General features: G+C 36.7%; 1 protein-coding gene across 1 annotated transcript; it reads right to left on the bottom strand.

The window, feature by feature from the left end:
- Positions 1-5,576: 5,576 nt before the first annotated feature.
- Positions 5,577-15,259, bottom strand: LOC133333969 (DNA damage-binding protein 1-like). Its single transcript, XM_061542280.1, has 12 exons — positions 15,196-15,259; positions 14,901-15,049; positions 14,578-14,840; positions 12,791-12,996; positions 12,642-12,724; positions 12,418-12,571; positions 11,772-12,027; positions 11,489-11,720; positions 10,072-11,428; positions 6,184-6,373; positions 5,729-6,125; positions 5,577-5,665 (listed from the first exon to the last, which is right to left on the bottom strand). The coding sequence occupies exons 1-12, from the start codon at positions 15,257-15,259 to the stop codon at positions 5,585-5,587; spliced, it is 3,432 nt and encodes a 1,143-aa protein (XP_061398264.1). The 3' UTR covers positions 5,577-5,584.
- Between the last annotated feature and the right edge of the window lie 6,419 nt (positions 15,260-21,678).

Raw genomic sequence — 21,678 nt, 5'->3', positions numbered from 1 at the left:
AACATCCATAAATCGACTTTTTATTTTACGCTGACTAAATTCCTACAAAATTTATACATAACATAATTAATATCCCCTCCATCAAAAATCGGAGCTTTTCTTCTCACATTCGAATGATGCATGACTACAGAAATCCTAACATTAACTATTATGTTATTGTTATTTAACAGAAACAACAATACCATTAAGTGATGTTCCAATTCACAATTGTATCACATCACTTATGTATGTGTTTCATTTCAATGACATTCTCACAACCCATCGTCGTTTCCTACCTATTACATTTATTTCCTTTCCAATTAATTTATGAGCGCGCAGTCGCTATTAAAACAATAAAACAAAACAACAACAAAAACATCCTTCTCCTCAACAGTATTCTCCCATTTTGTTTTTGTTAGGGGGGTTTATTCAGCGCATAACGGAGAACATGTTGTGTGTGAGAGCGAATGTGTGCGTGTGTACATGCATTGTTGTTGTTATTTTATGTAGTAACATCTTTCCCATGCATTTAATTCGTTGCTATTAAAACTCATTTATCGATGACGAAGGCAGTGGTGGTGAATGGGGGGCTAAAGGAAATAAAATTCAATACAACAAAATGGCGTTTCCCCTAAATGCTGATCTCTTTGGTAGAGCCACAATGATTAGGGAAAACATTTTTAAGAAGTGTTAATCGTTGTTGTTTTTAATGATCCTAGGTTTAATGGTGCATTTAAATGATTTGAAGTCAATATCGATGAAGCGGAATTACACAGAAGACAAACTCAGGTAAGTTGTAGTTTGGAAGTTTTTTTTATTATTTTTGGGGGAGAAAAATATTTCTATTTTAAAAATGTTATTTGAAATGCAATAAACATTTTAAATTTAAATCGCGTTTTACGTTTCAGTAGAGAACAAACCTCCCTCGCTGTTTCTTATTTCCAGCAATAGATTGAGATTGAGGTTTTGAAGATAAGTTTGCACTGATGTGTAACACCGGATGATTTTAGGTTGAGAGGATCTTAACGATATTTTTAGTAAATTTCAAAAATAAATGTTTAAATATATTTTTATTGCTGTAATTTCCCTAAGATACTTTTTATGGTTTTATGCAGGAAATGTTTCCATTACACAAGACATTGTATTGGTTAGAAATCGTCAAATTAAAAAAAGTAAAGTTCCTGTTTAGGCCAGAAACAGTCCTATATGTTTTCCTAACAAGTCCAAGTTTTTCAATATATAATAGTAGTTAGGTTATAAAATCGTTATGAATCTGAACAAAATCACGATAAAGCTAAAGTATTTAAGATATAGCTTTGAAATCATGCAAATACATTGTCACTACGTATAGTATGTTCAGGTATTAAAAATGGGATACATCGGTCAACGTTTTGATATAGCACCCATATAGCGGAATCCGCGAATATTCGGTATTATGGGGACTTTTGACACGTTTTTCGATATCTGCCAATATTTAATGAAAGTTCCCCCATTAATCGGTATTTAAGGGAATTTGGGCACATTTTTGAAACAAATTGGATGTTTTTTTGGGACTTTGGTGTCCTATTGGTTGCCAAATCTCCCTACCAAAATATCGGTCCACATTTTGGTATAATCTCTATATATCGATACCTCCCAATTTTCGGTATTTTGAGGGTATCAGATAGTCATTCGAATTGGTTGTAATTTGTTATTTTGGGATGTCATTGACTACGAAATCTTACTAAAAAAATATTATCAATATTGATCCACTTGTTAGGATAGCCCCCATTAAGGATACCTTCCAAATTTTCGGTATGTTGCAGACATTTTTCAGCCAAAATAAAGGAAAGTACACTTTGATACGCCAAAAAGTGCGTCATTGAGATATTGATTTTAGGCCGTTTCAGACAATTTGGAGTCGATTTACAAATGTCCGTGCATCTGTCTATCCGGTTGGTGCGCACGTCAATTCTCGGAGTAACCGATTTCATGTGATATGACGACAGTCTGGCTGGATAGGGGAAACTCGAGACCCCGTCTATCTCCCCTATGAGGCTCCTGACCCGCCCGGTATTGCCATAGACTGATATTTATCCTGATTCCTACCTCCAGAAGTAAACAGAAGCCTTATAGGAATCCTCGGAAGTCAAACTGGGACAAATTCAAAGCCAAAACAGCAGCCTCAATCCCGGGTCATAAAGATCTCATAACGGGCGAGGATGTATAGCAAGCTGTGAACAATGTCACGGTCACTAAGGCTTCATGTCCTTCAACGTACCCTGGGAAAAGATCTCAGCCGGCTACAAGCATACAATAGAGCTAGTATAGTGAGTCAATCGAAGGAATCAACGAAGCGATCATAGTACTATATAAAGATCCTAAATCTATAGGTAGTATTAAGCGAAGTGACGGAACGTGGACAGACTCTGGTATTGAGACTCTTGATCTTCTATGGTAAACCCACATCCCTGGTTGTAAGGACCATAATGAGGGTGCGCATCAGCATATGTTTCGAACGAGGGAAGAGGAGAAGCTGATAGAAAACACTGTAAGCTACCCTAAACTAGTATGGGCGATAAATAGTTTTCAACCTTGGTATAATACCGTATATACTATAAACTCAAAATCAGTTCTTGATTGCAAGTCCGCTCTGAATGATACACGACAGATAGTTAACATATGTTGGGTTCCAGGACATAGTGACATTTAAGGGAACGAGATAGCCGACGAGCTTGCTCGAGGGGGCTCACAATCGTCCAATCTTCCGACCGAGAGATCTGTGCAACCACCCATTGGCTATTTCATTGGCAAAATCCGCTTGTTCTACGACGAGGTAGTTCAATCTTCCGATTGAGAGATCTGTGCAACCACAGATGTTCTACGACGAGGTAGTCGATAACAGATGGTCGAGAGAACATGGTTGCAGAATCTCTAAAGATATCTGGGGGATTACTCTGTATTGCGTTGCGAAAGCCAGTGCGATGCGAAAGCTAAATGCGTTAAGAGTGCAATTTGGTACTCTGTATCGTTCACGCAAACGCATTCGCAAAATAAATCGAAAATAGGGCAACACTGGCACCACAAAGTAAACAATAACGAAGAATGACAAAAGGAAACGTCAAAAAATTTTAAATGAAAACATATTTTTATGTAGTACGAGTGTTTTTTTTTTAAACAAAAATGATGAACCAACTAAAAAAAAGAATTTTAAGAGATCGATCAAATATACTCTACCTAAGTGAACACGGGTATGAAAATAGAAGTACGAATAATGTGACAAACGTTTTCAAATATTTAATTTTTATAAATTTTTACAAAATGTTCGTCTCAATAAAGATGCGTTTATGTTTTTAATAAACGCTATTAAAAATGACCTCGTCGTTCCAAATAGATCCACAGCACTTCCAACTCCAATAAAAGTGGCCACTGCTTTGAATTTGCTTGGACAAGGTGGTTATTAACACCAACCTGTAAATATGCATTTTTTTCACCAGCAACATCTCTTACAGGAGGTCCATCTGAATTAAGGTCATCATCCAGTTTTCTCTACAAATTTTTGGCGCGTCGTTTCGCATTTGAACTCTGCAACTGGCCCCCTGCCAAATCGCTGTGTTGCACCATAAAATCTACTAAAGTTTGGAACTGACGGTGCTGAGTCGTCAACAGTAACTTTTTTTTGGCTTTCACCCAAAATAATTATTAATTTAGATATAAATAAAAACTTTAATTGTGCTTACTTACATGTTTCGCTTCATTTGCGTTTGCTATTTTGTTAACGCAAGATATTTGCGTTTAACGAACGAGTTTGACATGCGTCTTCGTATTACAGATTGCGGTGATGCCACATTTGCGTAAAGTAGATGCGAAAGGAGATACGAAAACGAATTAGAGAGTACCAATTACGCGATGCCAAGGTAGATATACAAGGTAGCCGCATCGGCGAATTTCTACAACAAACATCGGTTATTGTATTTTGATATGTCAAAAATATTTTGCCAAAACAAACAGATTGGCAAGATTTTTTTACACAAATTCTTGTAGAAAATGTTAATAAAAGTATTGCCAAAAAAGCTCTTCGAAATTCGGAGATTTTCATTCATAATTTTGTTTTTTAATTTTTTGGTTCAACATTACAACAACATTTTTGACATTTATTTGTCCAACAGCTGGGCCGATGCGGCTACCTTATTAAATATACCTTGCGCGATGCGATACAATTTTTCTTACGCATCGCAATACAGAGTAACCCCCCTGGCCTGATTTCTCTCGCCGAAGAACTTCTTCGCTGTTGTCACATAATAAGAGAGAGATCAAAATCATTGTGGGGATCATAACAGGTCACTGCAATATTAGATCTCTCACTTCGAAATGGGACTCCGACGGAGAGGATTACTGTAGTCTATGTGAGAACGAAAGAGAGCTAGAAAACAATAATTTTAGGATGGGATCTGTCCAAGCCTCGGGTACCTCTCCTACAAAGTGTCAACATTTTCAAATTTTATAAATCCAACATTAGACGAATGAAATATCCGATTTGACCAAAACTACCAATCTTAAATTTAGTCCGAAGATCGGACCCATCAGTCCACACATACGGGTACCTCTCCCACAAAGTGTCAACAAATTTAATATTTCATTCAAACTTAAATCAAGTTTGAAGATGATACACATCGGTTCACTAACACAAAATGGTTAACATAACATATCTTTAAAATCCCTACATGAATTTGTTCGTGTAAGGCCATGAGATTTTGAAAGTCTTCTAGCTATAGAAGAGCTTCAAAAGATCTCCTATCTATAGAACTTCAGAAAATCTACTAACTATAGAAGAGCTTTAGAAAGTCTTCTTGCTATAAGAACATCAGAATGGCTTCTAGCTATAGGTCTTCTAGCTATCGAATAGCTTCAAAAGGTCTCCTATCTATAGAAGAACTTAAGAAGGTCATCTAGCTATAGAACACACAATAACAGAGGAGTTGTAGAAAGTTTTGCAGCTATAAAAAGCAACCCGAACATCAACTGGTTTCAAATTCCAAATTTATCCAATAAAACACTCCACTTTCATTTTACAAAGGGTTTTCGTTTTTTATTTGTTTATTGGTAAGAGAGTTTTCGAACATACAATTACAATAAGATCTTTTATAAAGATCACAATTAAAATCGAGTTTTTTTGTTTTGTTTAATAATACGTTGTAATTAATAATAAGATTGATAATTGGTTTTGAATGCCAGAAAATATTTGTTTTAATTGGGCATTTGGTGATCGTTTTCGAACATTAATTAAATACATTTTTAAGAAAGAGAATTAGTAATATTTTATATAAACGATGTGTATATAAGAAGATCGTGTTAAACTCTAATAAATGATTAAACCGAGGCAGTAAGAAAAATAAAAATTATCTGAAAATTAAAAAAATTAATTGGAAAGAATTGAAAAGGAAAGGGTTTTACAGTGATACCGTAGGTTGTTTTTGCAATATAGCTATTGAAGTTCAGTAGTGGTTGGGATATTTCCAAAAATATAGAGGTAAATAAAGGGCGAAAGAGAACAATAATCGCAGTTTTTTTTCTTTTCTTATAAAAAATAACGTTAACACAACGAATATGTTTATTTTATTGGTTTTTAATGCATTCTTGTTAGATCCTCAACAATTTTTATGACATCATCAACATCGGCCTCCTTTTTCTCGCCATTCATTGTTATCTGAAAAAGGGGTTTTAAATAATTATTTAATTATTCATTTACAGATTTTTCCGAATAACTTACCTCCAAACCCTGTACACACTCCTTCATTTTGTCACGACTCAAATCGAGAAAACTTTCAATTAAATCACCATCAATGAAACCCTCACATGGTTCAGTTTTCTGTGGCGTCTGATAGCTGCGATAATACGAATGATCGATTTTACCCACGGACTTGATGACATTTGTCAAACGATCTTCCAAACTATGAAGGAACTCATAAAAGTCTTGTGGTATTTGGGTAACAATACCAATGGCACCCATAACGGTGCCATATAGTACGCACCCCTGATTTGGTGTTGTACGTTCGCCAACATTTTGCATAACCAGGGAGTCGTGGCGGAACACATTTACATAATCACCCAAATGGAAACGACCAACTTCGGGCAGTTCGGAGCGCAATTCATCCGTTGTGGCAGCACTAAAATGAAGATATTGTTTGAGAGAATTTTGATGGATTCATATTGGCTTCAACTTACCTATCCTTTTGCAGGACAAACAAATTGCCATTATCCTCGGAACCCAAGAAAGTATCATCGTCCAATATTTCAATGGCTCTCATAAATTTGGGATCACTGTCACGGGCTATATCTATGAATATGCCCTCCATTTGTTTGTGCTGCAGCAAAGTCATGGAGCGCATAAGATCTCCAATTAAAATGAAATCACCTGGAATAGAGGAAAATAAAGAAATTATGAAATTGTAATGGAGTGGCAACAATTCAGACCTCCAGAACAATTTTCGTATTTATAAAAGTTTCAGAAGGTCTTCTAGATCAATAAGAATTTTAAATATTAGCTAGACTGCCAGTAGGTATTCTATGTATAGAAGAGCTTCAGAAGATCTTCTAAAAATTGAAGAGCTGCAGAAAGTTTTCTAGCTAAAGAATAGCTTCGGAAGGTCTACTAATTAGAGAAGAGCTTCAGAAGGTCTCCTAACTATATAAAAGCTTTAGAATGTCTTCTTACTTTAGACGAGGTTCAGAAAGTCTTCTAACTATAGAATACCTTCAGAAGGTCTTCTAACTATAGAAGAGGTTCAGAAGGCCTTCTAACTATACGGGAGCTTCAGAACGTCTTCTAACTATAGAATAACTCCAGAAGGCCTACTAACAAAACAAATATAACAAAAACTTCAATAGATAGTAAAAAATTTTCTAAATCTTATGCTCCATGTAAATTCGGAGGTTTACCACTTGTATTGTTGACCGCTTTTGCAACTTCATCTCGTAGGTTTGACGGTTGATCAGACAACATATCGGTCTTCATTGATAGGTACTTTAATTTATTAGAAACTACGGGTAAAAAAGTTCGGTCCTTGAAAATACAGTTGGGTCCTTGAAAAAATATATTCTTTAAAAATGCGCGCCATAAAAGTTCGGTCCTTGAAAAAATATATTCTTTAAAAATGTGCGCCATAAAAGTTAGGTCCTTGAAAAGTCGTACTTTAAAAAATCCACGCCTTAAATGGTCCTTGAAAAGTCGTACTTTAAAAAATCCACGCCTTAAATGGTCCTTGAAAAGTCGTACTTTAAAAAATCCACGCCTTAAATGGTCCTTGAAAAGTCGTACTTTAAAAAATCCACGCCTTAAATGGTCCTTGAAAAGTCGTACTTTAAAAAATCCACGCCTTAAATGGTCCTTGAAAAGTCGTACTTTAAAAAATCCACGCCTTAAATGGCTGGCTCTTTGAAAAAATATTCTTTAAAAAATCCACGCCTTAAATGGTCCTTGAAAAGTCGTACTTTAAAAAATCCACGCCTTAAATGGTCCTTGAAAAGTCGTACTTTAAAAAATCCACGCCTTAAATGGTCCTTGAAAAGTCGTACTTTAAAAAATCCACGCCTTAAATGGTCCTTGAAAAGTCGTACTTTAAAAAATCCACGCCTTAAATGGTCCTTGAAAAGTCGTACTTTAAAAAATCCACGCCTTAAATGGTCCTTGAAAAGTCGTACTTTAAAAAATCCACGCCTTGGATGGTCCTTGAAAAATTCTACTTTAAAAAATCCACGCCTTGGATGGTCCCTGAAAAATTCTACTTTAAAAAATCCACGCCTTGGATGGTCCTTGAAAAATTCTACTTTAAAAAATCCACGCCTTGGATGGTCCTTGAAAAATTCTACTTTAAAAAATCCATTAGATCCACGCCTTGGATGGTCCTTGAAAAATTCTACTTTAAAAAATCCACGCCTTGGATGGTCCTTGAAAAATTCTACTTTAAAAAATCCACGCCTTGGATGGTCCTTGAAAAATTCTACTTTAAAAAATCCACGCCTTGGATGGTCCTTGAAAAATTCTACTTTAAAAAATCCACGCCTTGGATGGTCCTTGAAAAATTCTACTTTAAAAAATCCACGCCTTGGATGGTCCTTGAAAAATTCTACTTTAAAAAATCCACGCCTTGGATGGTCCTTGAAAAATTCTACTTTAAAAAATCCACGCCTTGGATGGTCCTTGAAAAATTCTACTTTAAAAAATCCACGCCTTGGATGGTCCTTGAAAAATTCTACTTTAAAAAATCCACGCCTTGGATGGTCCTTGAAAAATTCTACTTTAAAAAATCCACGCCTTGGATGGTCCTTGAAAAATTCTACTTTAAAAAATCCACGCCTTGGGTGGTCCTAGAAAAATTCTACTTTAAAAAATCCACGCCTTGGATGGTCCTTGAAAAATTCTACTTTAAAAAATCCACGCCTTGGATGGTCCTTGAAAAATTCTACTTTAAAAAATCCACGCCTTGGATGGTCCTTGAAAAATTCTACTTTAAAAAATCCACGCCTTGGATGGTCCTTGAAAAATTCTACTTTAAAAAATCCACGCCTTGGATGGTCCTTGAAAAATTCTACTTTAAAAAATCCACGCCTTGGATGGTCCTTGAAAAATTCTACTTTAAAAAATCCACGCCTTGGATGGTCCTTGAAAAATTCTACTTTAAAAAATCCACGCCTTGGATGGTCCTTGAAAAATTCTACTTTAAAAAATCCACGCCTTGGATGGTCCTTGAAAAATTCTACTTTAAAAAATCCACGCCTTGGATGGTCCTTGAAAAATTCTACTTTAAAAAATCCACGCCTTGGATGGTCCTTGAAAAATTCTACTTTAAAAAATCCACGCCTTGGATGGTCCTTGAAAAATTCTACTTTAAAAAATCCACGCCTTGGATGGTCCTTGAAAAATTCTACTTTAAAAAATCCACGCCTTGGATGGTCCTTGAAAAATTCTACTTTAAAAAATCCACGCCTTGGATGGTCCTTGAAAAATTCTACTTTAAAAAATCCACGCCTTGGATGGTCCTTGAAAAATTCTACTTTAAAAAATCCACGCCTTGGATGGTCCTTGAAAAATTCTACTTTAAAAAATCCACGCCTTGGATGGTCCTTGAAAAATTCTACTTAAAAAAAATCCACGCCTTGGATGGTCCTTGAAAAATTCTACTTTAAAAAATCCACGCCTTGGATGGTCCTTGAAAAATTCTACTTTAAAAAATCCACGCCTTGGATGGTCCTTGAAAAATTCTACTTTAAAAAATCCACGCCTTGGATGGTCCTTGAAAAATTCTACTTTAAAAAATCCACGCCTTGGATGGTCCTTGAAAAATTCTACTTTAAAAAATCCACGCCTTGGATGGTCCTTGAAAAATTCTACTTTAAAAATCCACGCCTTGGATGGTCCTTGAAAAATTCTACTTTAAAAAATCCACGCCTTGGATGGTCCTTGAAAAATTCGACTTTAAAAAATCCACGACTTAAATGGTCCTTGAAAAGTCCTACTTTAAAAAATCCACGACTTAAATGGTCCTTGAAAAGTCCTACTTTAAAAAATCCACGCCTTAAATGGTCCTTGAAAAGTCCTACTTTAAATGGTCCTTGAAAAATTCTACTTTACAAAATCCACGCCTAAAATGGTCCTTGAAAAATTCTACTTTAAAAAATCCACGCCTACAATGGTCCTTGAAAAATTCTACTTTAAAAAATCCACGCCTTAAATGGTCCTTGAAAAATTCTACCTTAAAAAATCCAAGCCTAAAATGGTTCTTGAAAAATTCTACTTTAAAAAATCCACGCCTAAAATGGTCTTTGAAAAAATATTCTTTAAAAAATTCACGCCAAATACAATCCATGACTGTAATGGCCCTTAGGAATTATTTTAAAATATGCACATTTAAGGCGTGCATATTTTATTTTTGCGCTTAAAAAATATTCTTTACACTTAACCCTATTCTATCAATGTCAACAAATTCTCATCCTGAATCTCTAGATGGTTGTTTATTTTGTAGATGACCTCTAGACATCTGTGAAATCTGTAGAACCCTTTTTTATCTATTCCATCCACTTCGAAATCTTATCCAAAAACGTGTATCCTCTTACCTTTGGCCTTCAAACATAACACCGTTATATTCTTTTGTATATTACACTCCATACGCAATTCCTTCTCGTTAGTCCATTCGTAGAGGCGAACAAAGCTATTGATACCAGCCAAAACTTTGCCATTAAATTCCACCATCGAATAACAGCCACCATCAATTTTCGTTTCAGCCACTTGCGTCAACTTGCCATCATGATAATGGAATATGATGATACGACCAACACTGGGTTCCGGTTCATCGGCATATAACAATGCCGTAGAGACGACATAATACGAATTTGGATCATCACCCAACTGGGCGGACATAATGGACATAATCGATTCGGACGGCATAAATTGATGAGCATGTAAAACTTCAAAGGTGTTCTGATCGATAATCAACAGATTACTGATGTCCAATTCTTGACCAATTTCGGCATTTGTAGTTGAGGTACTGCCCGCACCGGGTTTGGGTACAATATTCGAGGCGTATGTGATATTTTGTGCCTGTGTCGATGCACTGGCCTTTGTTGGCTTAGGGCCACCTCTACCCTGGACATCGATACGCATTGTGGCCACGGCAAATGTCTGTGAACTTTCCTGATAGGCAATACGTCGTGGGCCCTCACCCAATGGTACCGTGCGAATATGCAGCTTTTGAATTTCATCAATTGTTCCAATTATTACCGAATTCTTGGTGGCCAAAGCCAAACTATCTGGATAAGCTTGAGCATTCAGGGAACACATATGATTCACTTCTTTGAGATTGACATTTGAAAAGACCAACTTATGATTCGACGAATAGATCACAGTGGGACGATCCGAACAAGCAAATACATTTGTGGTGGCGAAAGATTTAAATGTTCTCAATGTTGTGGGCTGGGTGCCGAGTGTAACTCGCTTCTTGTCGCTCAAACTGCCACGTTTATCGTTCATTATAAAATAGAACATGGAACCATCACCCAAGGCGCAAAGTAAATAATGTATTCCCTCAAATGTTGTCATCAAAATCGAACGTGGTATAATTTCGCCGCCCAATTTCTCGGTGTGACACACCTCCAAATCCGGTAGGGTTAACACCACGGCTGATATATCTGTCCAGAGGCCAACAGCCAATAGATTTGCACGCGTATTACCCTCACCCAAAGGTGTTATATCCAAACAAGCCACTTCATATTCCAATGTTTTTTGGGCCCGCTGTACCAATTTTTCATCTTCAATTTCCAAATAGTAGACATCTCGTGCCGAGGCAATAACAATTTGTTGGGTGTTACAACTAACAACACCAATACGTTTGCCTGCCGGTGGTTCCCATTCATAGACTAAATTTTTGGTGGTACTTTTAATAAGGCGTACAGTCAAGGGGGTTACTTGAATGATCTGGAAATGTTTTTTACAATAAACAAATCTTTTGAATTAGGAAATTTTCAACTAACTTACCTGATCATGATCAACATTGGCACAATGGAACGTCTGCTGATCGCTGAGGAAACCGGCAATATCTGTCTCCTCCACCTCTTCACCGGTCAATGTTAGAATACGTGTATGTCCCACAAATGCCAATACCAATGTATTTTCATAGTTACTATCATCAATGCCGACTTTCAAAGACCACATGCCCTTGATGCCCGGCAAATCAATGCAAGCATGTTCCTGGATGCCAATGCCGATTCTAAATGATAAAAAAATAATTAAATGGTGTATAAATAAAATGGTTATTTACCTTATAATCCTCAGTGAACCATCTTGGAAGGTACCCGAACATGTTATAATTTGTCCTTGACCCTGACGATCTAAATCGACAACAGCCAAATCTAAGATCGGTGCCAAATTTGTGAAATTCTCCATTGGTATAACATAGGAGCCATTTTCATTGGGTGTGGTACTCAATCGGACAAGTTGTGAATCACCATGTTTGGAGCCGATAAAAAGGAACCCATTATCCAAATATGTAATACATTCAGGGGTAGATATTTCACCTGAAATTGTAAAGGTAAGAAAAGATTTATTAAAAAAATCACGCATTTAATGGTCTTTGAAAAATTGCATTTTAAAAATCCACGCCTTCACTGGTCCTTGAAAAATTTTAAAGATCTACGCCTTTACTGGACCCTGAAAATTTTTATTTAAAAAAATCCACAGCTTTACTAATCCCCGAAAAATATAATTTTAAAGATCTACGCATTTACTGGACCCTGAAAATTTTTATTCAAAATAAATGCACAGCTTTACTAATCCCTGAAAAAATATTATTTTTAAAATCCTCGCCTTTACTGGTCCCTGAAAATTGTTATTTTAAAAATCCAAGCCTACTCTGGATTGGTTTTCTAATATTATCAATATTTAAGGATGGTGTTTATTTGTATTACCTAATAATTCCACTTTAATTTCCCTTACAGATGAACACCCTTTGCCATTATCGGCCGTCTCCAAAAACAACATAAACAATTGTCCATACATATTGCCCAGTAAATAACGTTGTCCTTTACTATCCACACGAGCATAACAATTGATGGTACTTTGCTAAAAATAGAAAAATAAAATCATTTCATACTTTGTATTAGTAAATTTTGAAAATAAAAAATAATAGTACCTTAAATGTTGATGGAGCAACAGCAAGATAACTATTTCCATCATGATAAACAATCGATTCACGTCCAATAACAATAGCTCCACCTGAAAAGTTATAACATTTTTATTTGAATTTTTAAAATGGTTTGATTTGTTTTTAAAATTATTTACCCAATGGTGTAGGTACTGGTATTAACATGGTAGCCTCTGTCTCCACATTATCTTGCTTCCATGCGATTTTCATAAATTCCTTGTCCCGCAAGTTAATTTCATGTGTCTTAACATGACGACCATCATTATCTTTGTGTATGACAATTATTGTGGGATTAATGCAGCCATAAAGAAACTCCACATCGTAGACATTCAGTTCATCCATTCTGGAAAACAAGAAAGTAGAAAAAAATTTAAAAAAAATGTGTGGTCAGGAAATTTCTCCCATGAACATGAAAAACGCGACCTCCTTCGAAAAAGTGAAATTTTGTGAGAAAGCGATACCACAGGATCGAGACCGACATCTAAATACCATAGAACATTTTTAAAACAAAGTCAAAACGACGTTACTATCGAACTTTTTCTACCCTCCACCAAATTACAGCCACATATGATGGAAGTATATTGCTGCTATGTGGTGTCTCTGGTCTACATAGCGAAATGCCTGATATGGACCTACATCCACATTTTTCTGCAAGGTTCTACCAATTTGGAACATGTATGCAGTACCTTTAAAGTTCCTATAATTACGCTGGCCATTTTCTGCCATCGTGTATTTTTACTTCGAGATCCCGATGTTCAAGTTTTGCATTTACGATTGGAAAATTCCAGAAAATTTTTATTTGGAACACATTGAGAACCCGATATGCCAAATTTAAACCACTTGAGGACTAAGATATTTAAAAAACACTTGAAGTGGCCATCTTCGGGAACCTGCTTTCACTGTATACTTTCTTGCCATTTAATCAGTGAAATCGACGCCAAATTTAGTTTTAGTATAAAACGATGCAACCCAGAGAAATACTTGTACAAATGTTATCAGTTGTAACAGTTCTACGCTTCATGGTATACGGTTCAAGAAGTTTCATAACGACAAATTCGCTTAGGGGGTTGATGCATTTCGAGTCTCGTTTTTCCTAAATACGGATAGCCATTTACTACATATTTCGTCTCTACATCAGATGTCAACCAAAATGTTATCCCAAATGTATGCATTTTGTTTGGCATATACTGAGTAAACCTACATCTGGCCTTCGATGGAAAAAGCTGCAAATTCACAAAGTGCTGAGACTAAAACGAAATTGTCTGTTTGCAACATTTGACTCCTCTGATTTCTTTTGTCGAAACGAATGTATCGCAGAATCTCAGTAAGGTCCTGTCCACTCATAGTACTGAAGAAAAATTATGGTGTCCACTAGTTGTTCCACAAATATTGAAGCTTCGAAGTATTTCCGTACGTCTAACGTGCGTACAGTACTGCAAGAAAGGCCTTCAATTTTCCTTGCGCAATAGCTAATTTTTTCCCAAAACTCGAGTGCCTTCTAACTCTGTACAATTTGTATATGTTTCAAAATATGGTTGTCAATCAGTAATAGGAACGCACTACTTAGATTCCCGTTCATAATGTTTCTTTCCCGGGTACATCTTTGAAAGCACTATGAACTGGTAGTTTACCGGTAACATCTTCTTCAATTCTCGTCCAAATAGTTCCGTCTGAAGCAATTTCAGTTTCCTGATTTGGTACGGTGCTTCCACCTTCGTTTTCTGGACTTCTACACTCCAACCCTGTCCATATTTATATTTTTTACCCATAATTATTTCTAGAAAATAAGTAGACCATCCTTCCTTTTCCAAATATATCCTAATTTAACATTTTGATGTCCTTTTTTAGTTCTCCAACACATCCGATCTTTTTTACATCATTTCCATGTTATTTCATAATAATTTTTAAAAGTTTTCACACTCACCTTAAATTTGTTGCCTTCAGCTCACTGGTTTCCTTGTCCAAGGGTATAATGGTAAACAGACCCATATACAAACACATACCAATAACACGTGCTTTAGGATCGATGACCGCCATTACTCCACCATCGGTGGGTAGACTATATTGATGGGCGACATTGCCATGTGCTTTGGTCACCACACTAATTTGATCGCCGATCATGCGGCATTCCAATATCATTACATTGTAACGATGTGTGAGAATGAATAATAAATCCTTTTTGCTGTCCTAGAAAAACAAAAAACCATCACAATTACATATAAAATTGCAAAAAAGCATGAAATTTACCTGAGGACGAAAATGTTTCATCACCGTAATTTGCCCATAGATATTCACTTCCTTGAGGGGTCTCAAACCTTCCGGTGTAACCAAATCAATTTCCAATTGGCTATTTCGGGCAATAATCAAGTTCAAGTCTGTGGGCGATGTAAAATTGCCTGGGAAACAACAACAAACATTTATTACTCCTCCCTTTTAAACATATTTTTTAGATTATCGGCCATTAAATAGCGGCATGTTTGCAAAATGCAATGAATTGTGAGTGCAAAGATGCTACTATTCTGTTCCAAACTATTGTACTCACCGGTAACACAGGCAACAACGGCGGTTGGCTTTTGTGCCGTGACCACATAATGATATTGAGACATATTTTGCACCGATGGATCAACTAATTTCGTATTGTGATAAACCCGCTCCGTTCGTCTGCTATTTTGTGCAAATTATCTGCAAAATACTTATTTTGGTACGGCACTTTTTCTGCGCGGCTCGCTGTAAAAATATTTTACCAATTAGGTTTTGTGGTGTTGCCCAATTGTTTTTTTACGCCTTCGTTGTATGGTGATAAGAGTTGCCAAGACACAAAGAAAGCTTTTCAGTGTATACATTAGGGCTTTTGGCAATACATCAAGTTTTTATTTTATGGTAAGGTAACAACAATTATACGAGGTACGATGTAGAAGTACAACAAATACAGGGTTAACCACTTCGTGATTTCAAAAATAAATGTAAAAAAGACACATATATAAAATATTTTTATGACATAACAGAGTGAATTGATAAATTTTCATCTGTCGGTGTGTCTGTCTGGCTGGTGTGCACGATAACTCTCGAAAAGAGTAACCGATTTCATCCAAACTTTGCATATCGTAATATTTTTCCAAGTTTCAATGATGGGGAACATCGGATGTGAAAATGGTCAAAATTTTGCTGAAAATAAATTTTATAATATGTGAACTGACTATCCGATTTGAATAAAACCGATGAATATTTCAACGATGACTGTATAATTTTTAAAGATGGGACTTATCGGGACTTATATTTTGAACCTCAGCATTCTGTGTCCCGTGCACAAAAAAGGAAACAAGACTATATGTGCCAACTACAGAGGCCGCACCAGATCCTGGAAGAAAAAGCCCATGAAAAACACATTGACATAGTCCACCTATTCGTCGACTATAAAACCGCATTCGACAGCCCTATCCGTTCAGAGATTTTTAAAGTCAAGACTGCGTTCGGCATTCCTGCAAAATTAATACAACTATGCAGGATAACTTTAACTGGCACAAAGTCAATACCGAACGAGGATTCAGACAAGGTGATCGTGCGACCTGTTTAATATCCTGCTGGAAAAGATCATACGAGATGCAAATGTGAACAAAATGACGCTCTGTCCACCAAATAGCATACGTTACTCGCCTACACCGACGACATCGACATAATGGGTCGAACATTGCGAACGGTAACAGCCACCTTTGAACGAAATAAGTCTGCCAAAGTGGAACTGGTAGTAAATTCCGAGAAGACCAAGCTGATGTTATGATCGCGCAAGACGTCCAGTAGACTCGGAACAACTATTGAACTCGAAAACTACAGCTTGGAGTTGGGACAAATATTTTATATTTCAGAACCGCCATAAACAAAACTAATAAAATCAGCTTTAAAGTCCGGAGGAGAATAGTTTTGGTCAACAGATGCTACTTTGATCTGAATAAGAAACTCAAAAGCAAGGCCACACACACTCTATAAGACGCTGAAATTACCTGTGCTGTTGTATGGATCTGAAGCATGGGTACTTGCGCAAGCAGATGAGACAGCTCTTGGAGTGCTTGAGAGAATAATTTTCCGGAAGATCTATGGGCTGATCTGCGTCGATAGTGAATATTATCGTCGAATGAACCTATCATCGCGGACATCGACATAATCAGACGGATTGAGCTGCAGCGACTACGTTCGCTAGGTAATGTTGTGAGAATGGATGAGGATTCCTCCACTCAAAAGGCATATAAAAGCGAGCCAAGTGATGGTTCACGTAGGAGGGGAAAGCCACGAATCCGATGAAAAGATCAAGTAGAAGACACCATCTCGGATCATGGTATTTTAAATTGGATGAGATACGCACAAGACCGACGCACTGGGAAGTCCTTTTGAAACTCGGCTTATGGAACAACTGTTATGTCACCCTGTTGCCTACGTCATATTACACGAATCACCATTGCATGTGCAATACTGCACGGTGATCATATGTGCTGCTGACGTGTCAGGATTTGATTGGTTGATGCATTTTTGCAAATTAGCGATCCCTAACCGGCCTGGAAATTACTATCGCTTCATTCTCGAGAGTAGCGGCCGGCGAGTTAAGACTGAATACGTAAACGAAAAGAGGAAAGGAGAAACAGAAAGAAAAATAAAGAAATTTTACCGGTGTTAGAGTGTTGTGTGAAAATAATAAAAAAAAAAACACTAATAAAGAGTGAAGAATATACATTCAAATGGATGCACTCTAAAAATAAAAAAGTGTGTGTTTTCGTGAATTAATATTGAAATTGTTCAATATTTTTCTTAACTGGTTGGGTTAATTTGTGCAAACCCAACAACAGTGAAAAGCCGCCACCGAGGCGCTGGGACTGTACCAGTGAATTACACGTGATGGTGCACGCGCAGTTGGGTAACGGTACAGTGAGTTTTTTTACTATACAACAAGTTTTGTTCGGGTATCAGTAAACCCACAAACATTCAATAGACAAAAATAGTGCCGCCAAAATTCATTAACCCAGTTCAGACTTAACCAACTCAAAATTCATCAGCCCACCAACTTTTTACAAAAACCCAGTGCCATCAAAATCAAATAACCCAATTCATACCGAACAATCTCATATACCAGTACACACCAACATCCCATAGACAAGCTAGTGCAATCAAAATATAATAATCCCGGTTCAGACCTAAACATTTCGCAAAACAGTTCACACATCAACCTTCCATCAAAGAAATTTTGCACCACCATCAAATAAACCAGCCGTACCTCAGTTATCCCATAGCCCAGTACATACACAGCATTACATAGACAAATTCATACATCATCATCAATAGCCTGAAATTCAACCCACATCAACTGCCGTTATTAATTCAACTACCGTTAGCCCACATTTCGTCTCCTCAACATACCACCCTCAGCCGCGCAGCCTTCTGTTGTTGGATCCATTGCAATTGTAAGTAAATCCGTAGAAGACCTAACAGGAATCGAATTTATTGTAGACCGGATACTAGAAAGATGTCCTGAATTCTGATTGTCAGCAGTGTCCTCCTACCTTTACTATTAATTAATCATAATTTATATAGACGTTATTATACATACATTATTATACATTATTCGTTTATACATGCAATATTTTACAGTTTTATTTCATTTTTTTTATATAATCATTGTTAACTACGCCTCGGCGATCTCCCCATTTCAAAATTAACCATATTCTGATATATATATATATTTTTTTTATGAATACGGTCGTAGCGACGAACTCCTACATCACATCGAGCTCGATAGGTAAAGGAAATTTATTTCATTCTGAATTTTAAACCATTTTAACCCAAATATCTGGGGAAATCACCTGAGAGTATGTTCTAAATTCAGTCCTGGTATATTTCTTTAGTTTCCTGAAGCATATTTGTAAATCGTTCATTTATATTACATCATCCTAAGGTTTAAGAAAAACTTAATCTTGAATATCATTGAATCCAATTGTTATTAGATGTAACTACTTTAAGCTTATATGGTATAACCTTTGAATAAACAATAAAAATGTTATCGAATTATGAATTTAAATGAAAGGTTTGAACTATGAATTAATTGGTGAATAAAGAAAGGTAATGTAAAGGTAATTGGGCAGCCGTAATATAAGTAATGGGGGTCCTCATGATTCAGAGGCCCATTAAGGGGGTTCAAGGTAGGAACCCATAGGGAGGGCAAAGGGTACCCAAACTCCACCTAGGGGTACCAGCAACAACAACAATCAAAAACAATACAACAACATGTTTTAATGGTTTTCTTGTAAAATGATATAATGTTATTTTTGTATGTGCTCAAGTGTACCTCCTCGCCGCTAGAGTTTTAGCCGGAGCCATCTTAGCAAAATACCATCAACACCTTGGTAATGAATAGAGGTCATACTTGCCAGCCATATTACAAAATGGCGCCCAACGTAAAGGCAAATTTTAGGTTTTGGATCTAATGTGTCCATACCTGAAATTTTGCAATCATTTTGTTTTTTTTTAATCTGATTTTGATTATGAGTCTTGAGGTGTTGTTAAATTACAACACTCAAATGCAGTAAATTAATTCAGATGATCTACATCTCCAAACTCCATCTCGTTGAGAAATATTTTAGTCGTCTTGAAAAGTAGTTTTTATGACATTTTCAATTTGTGACCAAAATATTATTATGAATTCATAACATTTTTATATTGGCAGTTGGTAATATATAGTCATTCACCGTCGATAAATTTATGATTGAGGTGTTATTAGCGATATTACCCAACGGCTTAATTAATATTATATCATTTTCGCAATTCCTTTTGGAAAAATTTTCCGGATGTTGGAATTCTGGATGTTCTTTTGTTGTTGTTTATTTATTTTTACGGCTGACCCAAACCTTTTTACATTCGCCGATTATTGAATGAATATAGTATAACATTATAGATCTTTCGGAAAATAGTTCCTGAAGTGAGAAGACTTTAGAATAGCAATTATATATATAATGTTGATGTTTTTTTTTTAATTTTTGATACTCTTTTGGAAAACTGACCTATAGAAACATTAATTCCAGTTTTGAGTTCTAGTTTGAGATTTTGTTGAATTGACTTTCGATTTTAATATGGATCCTGCAACGGGAGCATCGAAGAAAACCCGAGGTCCCATCACCCGTTCGAACAGTAAAGCTAGTGATGATGTTCAGGTTGATAATGTCCATACTTCTGATACTGATGATGAGGGTCAGGCCACAGCAATAGGAGGTGCTGAGGAAGCAAGTACTGTAACTCAGCCGTCATTTAGCCCGTTGACACAATTAGGTGGTAGCCTTCAAGAGTCTCGGAAATTGAGTAGTACAGGAGTAGTTGAAGCTTCGATGATAGAATTGTTTCGTAGTGAAATGAAAAATGCAGTAGCAGAGGCAGTCCAAGAGGCGCTGTCACAAACACCGAGTCCTACCGGTAATTCGAAAAGTACTTCACAAGATATCCCATGGCCACACGATTTACCACCACTTAACCCAGAGTCAGATAGAAGACAGGAAGTGCATGCTTTTCAGCCTCAGGATAGACCAACACAAGATTACAACTCTTATAAACCCAAATACCCATATCTTAGTAAATGGGGAGTGAAATTTGATGCAACTCCGAAAACTCCTCAAGTGGAGGATTTCATATTTAGGGTTGAAAGATTGCAAAAGAGCTACGGTTGTTCCGATAGAGAGTTGTTGGATGGATTTCACCATTTGCTTGAAGGCCGACCAAATCAATGGTATTGGGCACAAGTACGTCTTCATCCAAATATGAGCTGGACTAATCTCAAATTATCTATTATTCGAGAGTTTCAAAAATATCATTCAAATCTTGACGTTTTAAGACAATTGATGGACCGCAAGCAAGGTCGTGACGAATCGGCAACACAGTATATTGATGCGATAACTAATTTACGTAGCCAGTTGAGAAATTCCCTGCATGATTACGAAGTTATCGACATTATTAAGAACGGTTTAAAGCCAAAGGTGGCACACCTTATCTTTAGTTCCGAGTGTTTTTCAGTAGAAGGTCTTCGTAACGAATGTAAGAAGGCTGAAGAATTTTTGGAAAGAGAATCATCCCAAAGGTTCAGGCCAACAGGAAACCCTCGTATGGTCAATGAAATCATTGGAAGTGATGTCGATGAAATTACAGAAGAGATCGACGAATTGAAGATTAGGTCAAGACCTATTGTCGCTTTAAAAACTGATAAATCTCGTTGTTGGAATTGTGGGCATAGTGGTCACGTTTTTAAGCAGTGCGACAGTTCGCAACGATCGCTGTTTTGCTTTAGATGCGGATCTCCTGGAGTTACTGCGCCACAATGCAACAATTGCAAAAAGAATATTCGTTTCTCTGATTCTTCCAAAGCCGAGTCTCGGTCTACACAAACTGTAGACTGACTAGCTACTAAAGATAGTTCCACATTTGTAGATCCACATGATTTAGACCATAATAATTTACCCGGACTTTCCAATTTACCAGCCAGAACCAAACCAGACTTATCTTTACCTTTCCATGTCCGCATGGCAAACTATATGAAGACCCGTAATCGTATTTTTAATTCCGAAATTTCTGCCAAACCCAAAATTTTCGTTTCTCCACGCATCATGAAAGCTCGTGAGCGTTATAATATCAGACGTCAGAGGAGACTGTCTGTTTCTTCGGCTAATTTCTGCAATGTTTATTCCAATGATCCTCGACCATTTCGTGAAGTCTTAGTTAACGGCACTCCAGTATTAGCACTCTTTGACAGTGGAGCTTCTGTTACCTGTTTGGGTAAGAATTGTTTGTCTCTGATTGAAAAATTGAATTTGAATGTCATTCCCATTCATAAATGTAGCGTCGGTACAGCAAACGGACAGCGAGTTTCGTGTTCAGGCAAAGTTCAAGTTGAGCTCAAGTACGATGGCCAGACGGAGACCATGGATATCTATTTAATTCCTGGTCTAGAGAATCCAATGTACTGCGGAGTTGATTTTTGGAGGAAATTTAATGTTGCGCCTAA

Source organism: Musca vetustissima, unplaced genomic scaffold (genome assembly GCF_032173495.1).
Source record: "Musca vetustissima isolate MV318-11 ecotype Yass unplaced genomic scaffold, APGP_CSIRO_Mvet_v1 utg94884, whole genome shotgun sequence".
NCBI lineage: Eukaryota > Metazoa > Arthropoda > Insecta > Diptera > Muscidae > Musca > Musca vetustissima.
This window is presented reverse-complemented; position numbering and strand designations above follow the sequence as displayed.

Coding starts and splice junctions, on each gene's coding strand:
- LOC133333969 (XM_061542280.1), bottom strand. CDS start 15,259: ATGTCTCAATATCATTATGTGGTCACGGCACAAAAGCCAACCGCCGTT. Junction 14,841..14,900: donor TGAAACATTTTCGTCCTCAG/GTAAATTTCATG, acceptor TTGTTTTTCTAG/GACAGCAAAAAGGATTTATT. Junction 12,997..14,577: donor CTGAAGGCAACAAATTTAAG/GTGAGTGTGAAA, acceptor CTTGTTTTCCAG/AATGGATGAACTGAATGTCT.